Consider the following 14253-nt stretch of genomic DNA (forward strand, 5'->3'; position numbering starts at 1 on the left):
ATGCAACATATACAACATACTTATACCATCATCATCATCATTAACATCATCATCATTATCAAGTATGTTCATATATATTAACATCATTCAATCACAATCAATCATCATCATCATCATCATTAAAGAACACACATGTGTCCACATCAATCATCGTCATCAATAAGAAGAACACACATGTATCCACATCATTCCAAAACAATCAATCAACATCATACAATTCTCAACAATTCATCACATCATAATGTTTCTCAAAACAACATCTTATATTGTTACATTTCATCATATATGTCAACAATACATCATCCAATTAAACAAATCGTCGCATGATTAATATTTCAACATAGCATGTATTTAACACATCTCATCACATATATGTACAATACATCGTTCACCAAGAAATAAAATCATATTTAAGAATAATTGGATTCACACCTCATTCCATCATTTAAACACGTAGGCTATCTCATAAGATTCATCGTACTCGAAACGGCACTAAAAACGGACCTACGGTTCGAACGTTACACATCATTTAACTTTTCCAAGAAAACAACTAACGCTACAGCACGCGGCGCAACCAAAGTTCACGGCGCGACCTGAAGCACACAAACACGTTCGCGGCGCCAACCTATGCACGCGGCGCGATGCGAGAAAACAAGTACGCCTTCGCGGCGCCAACACTAGGACGCGGCGCGAACTGGCGATTTCACAGATTTTCGGGTCTGCGTCAGATCCTGCGATCTGACTCCATCTGAGTCCAAAACTGACTCTAAACGTCATATACAGGCAGTTAATCATCAATTGCATCATTATTCATCATCACACATCAAAACAACACATAATCAATCAATAATCCATGCAATTTTCATCAATTCATAACCTCCCTAAACCCGACATATAATCCAATTGACTCAACAACATCCCTAATCAATATTATTATCCAAGAATACGATAATAGATGATAACCGGAGAGTCCCCCCTTACCTTAGCCAAGAGTTCTTGATTGGTCTCTCCCTCCATTGCTCCTCTTCACGTACCAGCTTCCCAATCCCTCATCTCCTCTGCTCTGCTTTTCACGTTCCTTTTCTTATTCTCCATTCCTTATTATTTTATAAAATAACCTTTTAATTGGAATAAAACTTTTACTAACATAACACCCCCTCATTCCTTAACATCACACTTGGCCCAACACCATAAACCATCCTTTTCCAATTAATTCCCACAACCACCTATAATTCTAATTATTAATTAAATTTCCATTTAAATTAAAAATTAAAATATACGGGTGTTACATGGGTCAAGGCAATGGAAGAAGAGATAAAGATGATCGAGAAAAACTACACATGGGAGTTAGTAAATCGTCCCCATGGAAAATATATCATTGGGGTTAAGTGGGTCTATAAGACAAAGCTCAACCCTGATGGCACCATACAGAAACACAAGGCGAGGCTATTAGATAAGTGTTATTCACAACAACCTGGGATTGACTATAATGAGACATTTGCACCAGTAGCTTGTCTTGATACTATAAGAGCTCTAATAGCTCTTGCGGCACAAAAAGGATGGACTATCCATCAACTAGATGTCTAATCTGCCTTCCTTAATGGCGTACTTGAAGAAGAGATCAATGTGGAGCATCCACAAGGATTCATATCTAAATGTGAAGAAAGCAAAGTGTTAAGACTAAGAAAATCACTCTACGTTTTGAAGCAAGCACCTCGAGCATGGTATAGAAGAATCGATCAGTATTTCATGGATTTAGGATTCAGGAGGAGCAAGAGTGAGCCTACACTTTACATCAAGTCCCAAGGTCAGTACACTCTTTTACTCTCTCTATATGTAGATGACCTTATATGCATGGGAAATAATACTGAGATGATGATGGAGTTTAAAGAAGACATGATGAAGACCTTTGAGATGACCGACCTTGGTTTGATGAGTTACTTCCTCGGTATAGAAGTAAGTCAGAGAAATGAAGGGATATTCATCTCGCAAAAGAAATACACAGAAGGCTTACTTAAGAAATTCAAGATGTACGGTTGTAAACCTGTCTCTACTCCACTCATAACAAATGAGAAACTACAGAAGAATGATGGAGCACCAAAAGCTGATGCGTCCAAATACAAAAGTCTAATTGAAAGTCTTCTATATTTAACAGCTACACGGCCAGACATAATGTATGCTACAAGTCTTTTATCAAGATTCATGCAAAGCCCAAGTCAAATACACTTTGGAGCAGGAAAAAGAATTTTGAGGTATCTACAAGGAACAAAAGAGTTCGGTATATGGTACACAACCAAAACCAACTCAGAATTACTTGGCTACACCGACAGTGATTGGGCAGGTTCGCTAGATGACATGAAGAGCACCTCTGGCTATGCTTTCTCTCTAGGATCAGGAATTTTTTCTTGGGCGTCGAAGAAGCAAGCTACGGTTGCACAATCAACAACAAAAGCAGAGTATGTGGCAACTGCTGAAGCAACGAGTCAAGCTATATGGCTTCGCAGGATACTCGAAGACATGGGAGAAAAACAAGATGAGCCTACTAAGATCAACCGTGACAACAAATCAGCAATTGCGATGACGAAAAATCCAGTGCATCACAGCAGAACAAAACACATAGCAATCAAGTATCACTTTATCAGAGAAGCTGAAGCAACTAAAGAGATCAAACTCGACTACTGCAGGACAGAATATCAAATTGCATACATATTCACAAAAGCATTGCCGAGACCAAGATTTGAAGAGCTACGAGCTATGCTTGGAGTCACAGAAATTTTTATCAAGGAGGAGTGTTGAAATTGCTAGAAATTTCTAGAATATTCTAAATATAATATGTATGAAAATGGTAGAATATCCTAGAACTATAGTGTATATGAATATGGTAGAATAATCTAGAACTATAGTGTGTATGGATATGGTAGATCAATCTAGAATTATAAGTGTATGTAAAAGATAGAATAACCTAGAACCATCATGATACTAATCTATCATGAGAATTCTAGAAGGAACTAAAGAGATGTAGAAATATTCACCACCATTGAGAGGTTGGTGACTTGAGCTTATAAATAGGCAAATGGTATCTTGTAATTGATAATCCAAGAAATCAATGACATAGCCTTCTTTCTAAACATCTCTCTAAAACTATCTTTTATGAACTATCAACTACTCAACTACCAACACTAATTATAAACCGTACATGTTCCGACTAAAGATAATTTGTCGTACTGTGGTATCATTAGAACTGATGACAAATCATGTTTAATTGGGTGCATCTATGCTATAACCAAGTGGCTCGGGTTGTCAATAGTGTTTCTTAATGGTGGAAGTCAACATCTTTATTTTTTCTCTATTTTAATTCATGTTGCTATAGGGTAAGATATGAAAGCGCTTTTAAAAGCGCTGCTATAGGGGTAGGCTACGAAAGCGCTTTTAGGAAAAAAAGCGCTGGTATAGGGCTAGTTACGAAGGCGCTTTTAAAAGCGCTGGCGTAGCTTATTTAAAATTAAATGTTTTAAAAAAAAAGTCACAAACACGCGTTTTGCCTCAACCCTAAACGTCACTGTTCTTCTTCGTCTTCCATATTTCCTCCGCCGTTACCAACCAAAACGTCACTGTTCTTCTCCTCGCCGTCACTGTTCTCCTTGCCGTTAACAACCATCTCCTCTCCGTCATTGTTCTACTCGAAAGGACCACACTTCAACTTCCTCATAACTACTCTGGTTCGTATCTCATATTTTCGATTTCTTTCCGTTAAAGCTTTTCTGAAGTCTTCTTGATGAATATGAGTGTGATGATTTTGATTCTATTTAGGTTTTGTTTTGGGAAAGAAGATTTCGTCGAGTAAATTGGGCAATAGTTATGATTCGTGGGAGACGAGTGCTAGGTTTAAGGATATTACGTATTGGAATCATGATTGTGTTCCTTCATTGTTGCTGATGCTGTAAGTTGTTTCTCACCATTTCCTCTGTATTTCAGTTGCATCTGGATGAATTCTGTTTCATTATATTTAGAGTATCATGAATTTGTGGTTTTAGACAGTTTCTTGTTACACTAGTGAGCTGGAAAATATTTGGCTTCATCTCTCTTATGGTGAAGAAAATGCTTTGGTTTCTCAAAACGATGTTGTCTTGAAGGGATATGTCTTTTCATATTGTGTTGATTGAGTCTCCCTTGGATTCCTTTGTGTTTTCTCTTAAACAAGTTACATCACATGCTACACCCTTGGTGGTTATGATTGAATGAGTTTTTTGATTGAATGTAAAAGGGTGATATTCACTATTAGAAATACACGATTTACCTGCGGATTTTTCTGGGAATGTCATCCTAAAATAAAATTTCCTGTGGATTAAAAATTGGGAGAAAAGTCCGCAGGAATACCTGCGGATTTTTCTGCGGAATCTATATTTCAAAGAAAATATCTCACTACACTAACAAATCCGCAGGTAATTTCGCAGGAAACTTTCCTGCAGAATTTACTGCGGATATTTAATCCGCAGGTAACTCCGCAGGAAAGTTTCCTGCGGATTTTTCTGCGAATATCTTTTTTAATTATTATTTTTTATAGTGTTTTTTATTTAATTTAATTTTAATTTTTAATCATTATTTTTTTTTGTAGTAATTATTTTTATAATGTATTTGAATTAATTTTTAATTATAGTTTTAATCTTAGTTTTTAATAATAGATATATTTCATAATTGTTGAAATTTTTCATTTTTAATTTTATTAATTACTTAAACATTTTTCATATTGGAATTGAACCTACTATGTAACTCATATTGGACCAAAAAATTTACCAGTAGGACAGTATCTTAAATTAATATTTCTCTAAAATAAAAGTTATGTATAATTTATTTATTTTTCTATTTACGTCATGTTGGTCCAAAGAATTTACCAGTAGAATAATACCATAAGTTAATCTGACCAAAATTTAAATTGTGTGTAGGAAGCCGCATTTTTAATTCTTTAATATTGAGTCAAGAATCTACCAATAAGCTAATAACTTTTAAATGATTGATTATAAAAAATATAATATAATATTTCTAAATAAAACATTTTTTTTATAAAAATTAGTAGATTTAAATATTTGTTAAAATTATTAATAGTATTTTATTTAATGTTAGATTGTATATATTTTTATTTTTTAAAAGTATATGAAAGTTATACTTAAAAATATTAAATAACATATAAATCTAAAAAAATTAGAAAAATAGTGAAATTTCATATGTTATTGATTCTAAGCACACAAAATTTTCAGCAATGGATAATCCAAAAAGCTCTCAACTCAAAGAGTCTCCGTTAGGTATAGACGAAGAAACAGAACAACAATACGCACTTCACTCTAACCTACTTCAACAATTCACCGCTATCTCTTCTATCGACAAGGCATGGATTTTCAAATCAGACTCAGGTAAACCAAAATCCACTCTCAAATTTCAATTTTCAATTTTCAATAATCGCGTTTCCGATTATTCAACTAAGTGTATGTTTGGATTGGCTTCTACAAGCCCCAAAAGCACTTCTAGCCCACTTCAACTTGAAAATTGGTTATTTTTCTTGTTTGGATACTTTTCCAAAATCAATTCTCCTCCTCCAAAAGCAATTCTACTAGAAGCTACATTGAGTTTAGTAGAATCAATTCTACATTTATTATATATTATTTATTACAACTTTTTTAAATTTTTCTTCTTTATCCTCTTTAATTTTCATCAATTACTTCTTTTCTTTTATATTTGTATTAGAATCTATTACCATTTTGGTAATTATACAATTCAAAATCAATTTTGCTAAAACTATCCAAACAACATTAATTGATAACAATCACTTTTATATCATTGTATCCAAACATAAATCAATTCTTCTAAACTCAATTCTATTGAAATCAATTCTATCAAACTCAATTCTCTCAGGGGAATGATGTTTTCTGTTAGTCAACCGAATCTTCAAGCTAACAAGAAACGGAAGTTGATTCTATCGTCTACTGTTACTAAACTGAGTGACGGTTCTGTTAATTTACAGTGGGCTCCGTTTCCGGTTGAGGTGTCTGGAGTTTCCGCTATGGTTCCGTCACCTTCTAGTTCGAAGCTTTGGATAAATCGAAATCCTGAGAGTGATGGTCCTTCTCGGTTTGAATTTTGGAGCAACAGTTATCTTGAAAGGGAGTTTCATGTACCTCAATCCAAACATGGTTCTGTGTACACTGATGGATGGTAAACTTACTATCATCACTACTTCACTTGTCATTGTTTTCTTTTGTCATTTGATTTATGATTTGAATGATTTATTTGCAGCTTAGAATATAAGCCTTATGCATAAACTATTTCTATAAATAAAATGTCAACTAAAGTTAAATGGTTTTCGTATAAGCTACAAGCTATTTTCGTAAGCCATCTTGGAGAGCTTATGAATGTCAACTGAAAATAGCTCATTAGTATATCATAAGTTGTGTATTCATAAGTTCTTCCAAACAGTCTCACAAGTATGAGTTATAAAAGTAGATAACTGAAATAAGTCAATTCAAATAGGTCGATAACTGGAAACTTATAGTTTTGATATGTCACTTGTTTTTACTTGTTTGCGACCTCTGCGGGAGGTAATACTAAAAACCGTTCATGCCATAACAGGACTTGTTCAATATATGTTGTTAAAGTTCCACACGAATCAAAAACCAATGAAAATGAGATCCAGTAAGTTACTTCAGTTTAATTTCTTTTTTAAAGTGATTCTGTTTTATTAAGTTTGGTTATGTTGAGTTGAAGTATACAAGTATGATGATGCAGCTCAAGTGAAAATGCTCAGGAGCTTAACCTTACTCAAACCATAAGTAGTGCTTTCCTTCCACGGTTCAGGTAAGTTGATACTCACATTCCTAAATGCTAAATATGTTCTCAGCTTTCATCGCATGATCTAGTTCAACAAGTAATTACTAATAAGTGTGAGAATATGATTTCTACAAATTTGATTCTAGTTCAAATCCTTATAGGTATCCCAAAATTCAACCTTATAGGTATCCTTCTTATTGTCACAACTCAATTATTTGCGTATGGGTTGGTTGGTGCATTGGATTAAGGAATAGCCTGTTCTGTTTCAGAATACATGGCACAACTATATGATTATCTCAAGAGTAGGATGAACACCATAGCACCCAATTTGACTGCTATGGTTGGGGAGCTTGTCGGCGCTCGTCTCATTGCCCATGGTGGTAGCATAATAAATCTTGCAAAGCAGCCTGGTAGTACTGTGCAGAATTGAATGGATTCTTCAACTGATTTAGAATTTCTAGCAACATTCTCGCCTTCTCGTTGAGCCTGACCTCAGTATACTCCCTCTCTTTTCCTTTACTGTTTGATTGCTTTTCATTGTTCTTGTTAGTCTTTGTGTTGTTCAATTGGTTTTGATTTGAATATTTTCTCTCTGTGTTGCATTTGGTTAATGTTTTTTTTTGGTTGGAAACAGCTATTCAGGCGAGGTTGCAAATGGTGATGGAGGTTAGGGATAATCTTGAAATTGCTCATAATGCTTTGCTGAGTATTTTAAATTGCTCATCCTGCGAATTCTGGTTCTCCATAGGATTCATTTTCTTCAGCACTCCCACATCCTTTATATCTTTCTTTTGAAAGTGAACACACGGAGGAACGCTTCGATATGCCGCTCAGTTTGGATATGCCAATCACAACCAAAACGCACAACACGTTCTGTGAGCCTTGAGGTAATCATCTCACTTAAGCATGTTACATAATAATTTGTTACATTGCTAATTAATAATTGTTTTTATAACTAATAATATGAATTATCTGTATTACAGTATAGGACATCCATATTTTGCACTAAGGTTCTATCATGAAGCTTATCAGGTGAATGAATACATGATAGGTACTTTTATTCTATGTTTGTTGAGGATGATTGTTGTTATCAGTTGTAACTTAGAAATTTCTTCAACTTCACCAGTCTCATGTTGGACAAATTCAGAATGTGATGTTAAAAGTTTCTGTTAGACCTCTCATAAAAAATATGGATAAAAAGGATTGGGGTCGAAATTGCTCACGAGATAGTTTAGTTTAGTGGGCAGTTATGTATTTCTTTAGCAGTTATGTCTTTTATATTTCAGCAGTTATTTAGAACGGAGAGATTCAAGACACTCAAATTTTTTGAAGGTTGTGTGGGATATTAGTATTATATATGGACCAGATTTTAGGAAGTAAAGAGAGGACAGTGTTGCTTCTTTGTTGTTGAACCAATGATCAAAGATAATAGACACAGCTTCTAGACCGTCAGTGTCCTTTTTCACTCATGTTCATTCATGTGTTTTTCAGCATGTTGGGTTTTGGAGAAATAATGGAGAAGAAGAAGAAGAAGAAGCAATTACAGCTAAAACTGGAAGTACTCAATGCTGAGGTTAGTTAAGCTCTTATTAACTAAGCACTTATTATATAATTCTAGGTTAGTTTCTATTACTAAAGTATGAGTTGTTGTGAATTTTAATGCGGTAATTGGACGTCAGGGAACTAAGTTTTTAACATAGTTTAGCTTTTGTAGATAATGATGAAGATAAATATTTAATCCAACACTTGATCTGATTTTTGTGATGCTAAATATATTATGTTTCTTTTTTTTGGTAATAAATATATTATGTTTCTGAATCTACACTAGTGAAACTTTTGTCCAATAATTGTGATGCTAAATATATTTATATGTTTCTATAATTATTATTTCACATTCTAATCCAATTTATAAAATACATCATGGGATGAGCTTGGAATAAATCTTAGGACACCTTCCTACACAACATATGTTGTGGATGAGATGAATTATCCTTACTGATGATGCACCTATTTTAATTGAGTTTCTCATTTAAATGTCATTTTCATTTGATTTCTTTGTAATTTTTTCTAGATACTGGCCTTCATAGCTAAGGAAATTGTTCCTTTGCAGGAACTAAGTGGAAGTAAATTGCAAAGTGATTCAAATGCTATACCACTAGTTTATCATGAGGTACACCTCTTTCTTTATCATGTGCAACTAAGTTGATGATAACTGCAGTTTCTACTTTCATATAGATTGTGATTAGTAACTATTTGTTTCTTAAGTATTCTCCAACAGGTTGTAGTAGTGATGCACGATGTTTCTAGCTGCTATCCATTTATTTTGTGTGTGCTGATTTGATTTGAGTTAAGAGTGAACTAAATGGATGCTCATGCAATTCTGTTAACATTTTTTGGATAGCTTGCAAACCTTTGTATCAACAATATTCTTTGCTTTTGATTCAAAGAGGTGGGCAATTTCATTCCACAATGACTTGAATCATTTTGTAAATACTCTAGCAGTTTGTGATAAATGAGTAGGACTCGTGCTGATTGCAATTTTGTGAATCCGTGTAGTTGGGAGGGAGTCACATGTGATCATGTGACAAAGTCCATCAACCAAGTAAATCTCACCAATTTTGGACTAAAAGGTACGCTTCAGAGTCTCAATTTCCCGGTTCTGTTACGGTTTCGATAAATAACCACATGAGCCATGAGGTGCTGAATCAGTTAGATTATTTATTGTTCCACTCTTTTGTTTCAACTAGTTTAATAGGTATGTGACTTTGAGGATTTTTTGTGATTTGTTTTTATTTATTTTCCTTTGAAAAATTGATATAGATGTAAAAGAGAGAAAAAAATGTACAGAGGAAATTAAAGTAGGCTCAAACTTCAAAGATACCAGAAGCATATGAACTGCAAAATTAGGGTATGTTCTTGATGTATTTGTTAAAATGTAGATTAAGTTTGAGATGAAGTATAAAATTGACTTTTCTCCAACACTTTCTTTTTTGCACTCATTTTTTTATTTAGTGAAATTCATGTAGGTATACTGAAAATTTATTCAAGTAGGGATTCCCTACTAAGATTCCAAATGCTAGAGTTGAAAAGTAGTAAAAAAGTTACTGTTTTAATATTTAATTTATAATGATTCAAAAGTTAATTAAAATAAAAAATAAATTTTATAGAAACTACCTGCAGATATTTCCTGTGGATTTAGCTGCGGAATTACCTGCGGAACTTCCTGCCGAAAATATTACCCACGAAGGTTTTAGCTGGGGCCAAGAGATCGCAGGAAAATCCGCAGGTAACATGTTTCCTGCGGAAATTTAACAAAAATCCGCAGGAAATTCGAGTATTTCTTGTAGTGATTGCTAAGAATCAGGTTCTGAAAATGCTACTTATGTTGTTTTTGTTTTTGTCAGATAATTCACAATTCTATATGATATTCTTGCATATAATAAACTAGTCTTTTCCTTTTTAATTATCTCAGACCTCATTACAACTTAAATCTTCTAAGCATTTCTGTCAATGGCCAACTTCTTTCAATTAATCCAGATGAAATTATTGATTGGCATTTCTCCATTGAGTTCATTAGGATTCTCACATTCCTGTCTTATTTGTATGGTTTTTAGTTTATTATATGGATATAGATCAGTTTCGAACCATTATCTATTCGATACTTGTTTTTTGTTTAAAATAAAATCTGGAAATGCTTTAACGGCAATTTGTATTCCTCACGATGCTTCAACAATTCTTTTTTTATGTATTAGAGCTATATTAGAATAAAATCAACAGATAATTCTTCATTGAATAATCAAGATGTTCGTGTATCTGTTTTATAGCAACTTGGGGTTCTTGATGCAATGGATTTGAGAAGTCAAATATATTTTGTTTTATAATATGGGTAGCTCTTGGCTAGTATGGTTTCAGAGTCTAATATATTTTGTTTTATTGTACATGAGGGGTGAATATTTGTAAAGGAGATTTGTTTCAGAGTCTAGTATTGTTTTATTGATGCAATGGAGATTTGTTTCAGAGTTTGAGAATAAATAGTTTCTCCTTGTTTAACATGAGTTGTGGATCTTTAGAGATGAAATTCTTTTCTAATATTTTCACTTCTAACACTCTTACTGTTCTTAAGCTTACAAACATAATTATTGTCAAAGACCTTCCTAGAATAAGTGTTTCTTCTTCTATCAAAACACTTTATTTAGATGATTTCATTTTTTGTCGTAGTAGCTATATCATCAACTCTTTCTCCACATATAAATTAAAAGGATATCACCATTCAAATTTGAATTGTTTATATTGATTTATATTTGGAAAATTATACCTCGTACCCCTACTATTATCCCTCTACCCCTACATTTTTTAAAATATTCTAATTCTATGAAAGATTTGTTTTCCTTAATTCCTTAATTGAACACCATGAGTTTGTTCATACTTGCGTATCGATGTTGATTTTGTCTTGGTGTTTAAGTCACTTTTAAAGGTGATTTTGATGATTATTGGTCGTTGAAAATTCACTGATTATTGCTCGTTGAAAATTCACTGCTCGTACTGGCTTGTTTAGAAACAGATGATTAGTTTAGAAACAAATGAGAGTCCGTTCTCATTTGTGAATTGATGACCATATTTACCATTGTGTTTACTTGATTTTAAATATGTTTAGCACAATGTACATAATACTGATTTTTTACAATGTTGTTATGATTCTTAATGTCAATGTTGTTAATCGTTAAGTGATGAACTTACTATCTTTGTGAATTTGCTATAGCGGTTAATTGTGAAGAGTGAAAGTTTGATCGTTTTCAAGAATCTTACATTGTGTGGATCTAGAAGTTTCTTACTTCTATACAGGTAATTAATTGTTCTCTCTCGCCAAAGTAATTAGTTGTTCTTTGAATGAACTGCTATGATGGATCATTTCCACTTTAATTAGTTGCTTACTTATCTACTTATGAATGATTTGTAATTAGTGGTTGAGTCGGTTTTTATTGTATGAAATTTTTAATAATAGAAGTTTTCTTTCCTTTGAATTAGCAGCATTTCCCGGCCTAGTTCGACGTACAACGCTCATTCTTTGCGTTTTCTTGAGTTCGGTAAAATCCGAGGCAAATTTCTTTCTCAAATTACTGGTATTGTGATGAATTTGTCTAAAATTGGGTGAAACACGCCCAATTAATAATATCATACACTTAAAGTTTTGGAAAATGAAGATGAAACTTCATCTTCTTCATTGGACCACGAAGAACAGCAACATAACACCCATGGCGCCAAATTCGAACATCAGCAATACTTAATCAATTTTAACAAAATAAAACATCATTATGATCAGCATAACACCACGAACACAACCATATAATTAACAGTAATTTATTCATCTTCTAATGAGAGAATTTCTGGAAAAACGCATGAACTCTAGAAATTGATTTTTAAAATTAAACTCTTGATACTAACAATCAACAATCAACACCTGAGGGCTATTAATTAACATGTAAAAACGAGCATTTTTGTAACAAGAAGCACATGAATGGAGCTCCTTTTGAGGGAGCTCGAAGTTGTGTTACATACCTCTGAAATTGGAGGTCTGGAGAGTGATTGAGAGGACCTAGGAATGCCTCAAGTATTTAATTAGTTTCAACAAACCACCAGGAAGCTATTGCAATGCTAAAAGAGTCTTGATCACACCTGCAACTCAGAATTCGATTTTAAATTGAAACTGAAAAAGTTATGGTTAGTATGCTATGAAAATGGTGTTACAGATTAAATGTAGATGTATGGATAGCTTCTATATGATGTGTAGAAGCTATCTAAACCATAAAGCCTCAAAATGCACGAGTGGAATGGTGATTTCTGGTTCAAGGCCTTTGGTAGGTCCTTTAATGGAGTTTTGAAATGGTGATTTCTGGTTCAAGGCCTTTGGTAGGTGTTCGGGTATTATGGACAGTTTCTATATGCGATATAGAAGCTATGTGAAAGGTTATTTGAGTGGCTAAGTGTTTGGTTTGAGTTTGGGCTTGTAATGAGCTTAAAGAAAGCTTTAATGGAGGTTTAAAAGTGATTTTTGATATGGAAGTGTTTGGAAGGCTAAGGAAGGTATAGACACCTTCTAAATGATATTTAGAAGTTGTCTAAACCATTAGTTGACACCCAGAACTCCTAGAACAAGAATTCACTATAAAAGTGAAAAGATCAAGAAATGGAGAATTTCAAGTGAAGGTGGACTTGGAGAATTCTTGTGTAATTGATCCAAGAGGCAAGGTACTCTATTTATAGGAAAGAAATAGGGTTTGTGGATGGAAAAAGTTTAGAGTTTTAAGTTCACATGTGACTTGTGTACCATCTTGCTTGTTTGTGAAGAAAATATAAAATTGTGTTTCCAATGGTATGGTACAAGCTCAAGCATGCTTCTATGACTTTATTCTGAGTTTGGGGAGCTTGCTTGTGGTGTTTAATTTGCTTTTGGTGCAGAGGAGACATGGGGGAGGCTCAAGGAGAGTGGACTTGTGAAAAAGAAATGCTTTACTAGAGTGGAAGTCATGACTTTAGTCCATAAATGGTATGAAACTTGGGCAAAGCTTAGAAAACTTGGTCCATAGCTCAAAAGCAAGTGAAATCATCTGAGTTTGGCCATTTGAACAAGTTAAAATGGCTGTACTTGAGATATTCCTTCAGATTTGCAAGGATTTTGGACTTGGTTCTTCACTTTCTTCATGTTTCTTCTTCATTTTCAAGTGTTCATGGTGGCATATTGACAAAATCACATCTCCTTTCTCAAGCAATGAAATTTCATGCTACTTAGATCTTTGGAAAGCCCTTGCTACATACTTCAAATGAGTATTTAAAATTTTCCTCAAACTCTTTTTTGGATCATTAAGAAAAATGGCCATAAAGTTAACAAAAAATCCAAGTAAAACAATTGAAAATTTCTTTAAGTCTTTTGAAAGTTATCTTCTTAATTCCATATCTCTCAAAATAATCCCTTTTTGAAAAACGTTCCGTTATGATAAGTTGTTTGTTTTGCCAAGATCTACAACTTTCATGTTGGGAGATTTTTGAGTGTGTAAGCAAAATTTGGAGATCCATGAATTAGGTCAAAATACACTTAAAAAGTTAATCCACCATATTTAATGGGTCAACACCCTAATTTGAGCTTCTGATGAACTTGAAGGTTATTGATCTTGCATTGAACCATATTTTGTCCTTTATATTGATTTGAGAACCCTTTGAATCATGGAAGAATGATGAATTCCTTTATGGTCCTTAAAACCCTAGTTTGCTCAATATCTCCTTGACCAGTCTCCTGTCTTAGGACACAAGCAACAAACAACAGTTTTTTTTTTGTATTTTTGGTAAGCAAATGATAAATGCATGATGATTATGATGACAATGATGATCCTAGTATTTAAGATATGGTGGGATCTCAATGGTCAAAAATTGGGGTGCAAC

General features: G+C 33.6%; 1 protein-coding gene and 1 non-coding gene across 24 annotated transcripts; both read left to right on the forward strand.

Annotated features, from left to right (window-relative positions):
* The first annotated feature begins 5237 nt into the window (after positions 1–5237).
* LOC131662591 (acylamino-acid-releasing enzyme-like) lies at positions 5238–13059 on the forward strand. Of its 23 annotated transcripts, XR_009301719.1 has the most exons (10): positions 5267–5408; positions 6017–6207; positions 6622–6684; positions 6765–7314; positions 7454–7706; positions 7803–7851; positions 8311–9268; positions 9376–9449; positions 9640–9727; positions 11579–13059. XR_009301719.1 is itself a non-coding variant. In XM_058932404.1 (7 exons), exons 1-5 carry the CDS (start codon positions 5386–5388, stop codon positions 7108–7110), a joined length of 585 nt encoding a protein of 194 aa, XP_058788387.1. In that variant the 5' UTR covers positions 5238–5385; the 3' UTR covers positions 7111–7706; positions 7803–7851; positions 8311–13059. The 23 variants fall into 23 exon arrangements, 3 of the variants coding, with proteins under 3 accessions (XP_058788387.1, XP_058788388.1, XP_058788389.1); XR_009301711.1 differs by having other exon boundaries at positions 8311–9727; positions 11579–11661; positions 11848–13059; XR_009301718.1 differs by having other exon boundaries at positions 9640–13059.
* LOC131593873 (small nucleolar RNA snoR31) lies at positions 8531–8606 on the forward strand. Its single transcript, XR_009281249.1, has one exon. It is a non-coding gene; the product is annotated as a small nucleolar RNA snoR31 (small nucleolar RNA).
* Positions 13060–14253: the final 1194 nt, after the last annotated feature.

This window comes from Vicia villosa, linkage group LG3 (assembly GCF_029867415.1).
Source record: "Vicia villosa cultivar HV-30 ecotype Madison, WI linkage group LG3, Vvil1.0, whole genome shotgun sequence".
Taxonomy (NCBI): Eukaryota; Viridiplantae; Streptophyta; class Magnoliopsida; order Fabales; family Fabaceae; genus Vicia; species Vicia villosa.

Coding starts and splice junctions, on each gene's coding strand:
- LOC131662591 (XM_058932404.1), top strand. CDS start 5,386: ATGGATTTTCAAATCAGACTCAG. Junction 5,409..5,907: donor GATTTTCAAATCAGACTCAG/GTAAACCAAAAT, acceptor CAATTCTCTCAG/GGGAATGATGTTTTCTGTTA. Junction 6,208..6,621: donor TCTGTGTACACTGATGGATG/GTAAACTTACTA, acceptor ATGCCATAACAG/GACTTGTTCAATATATGTTG.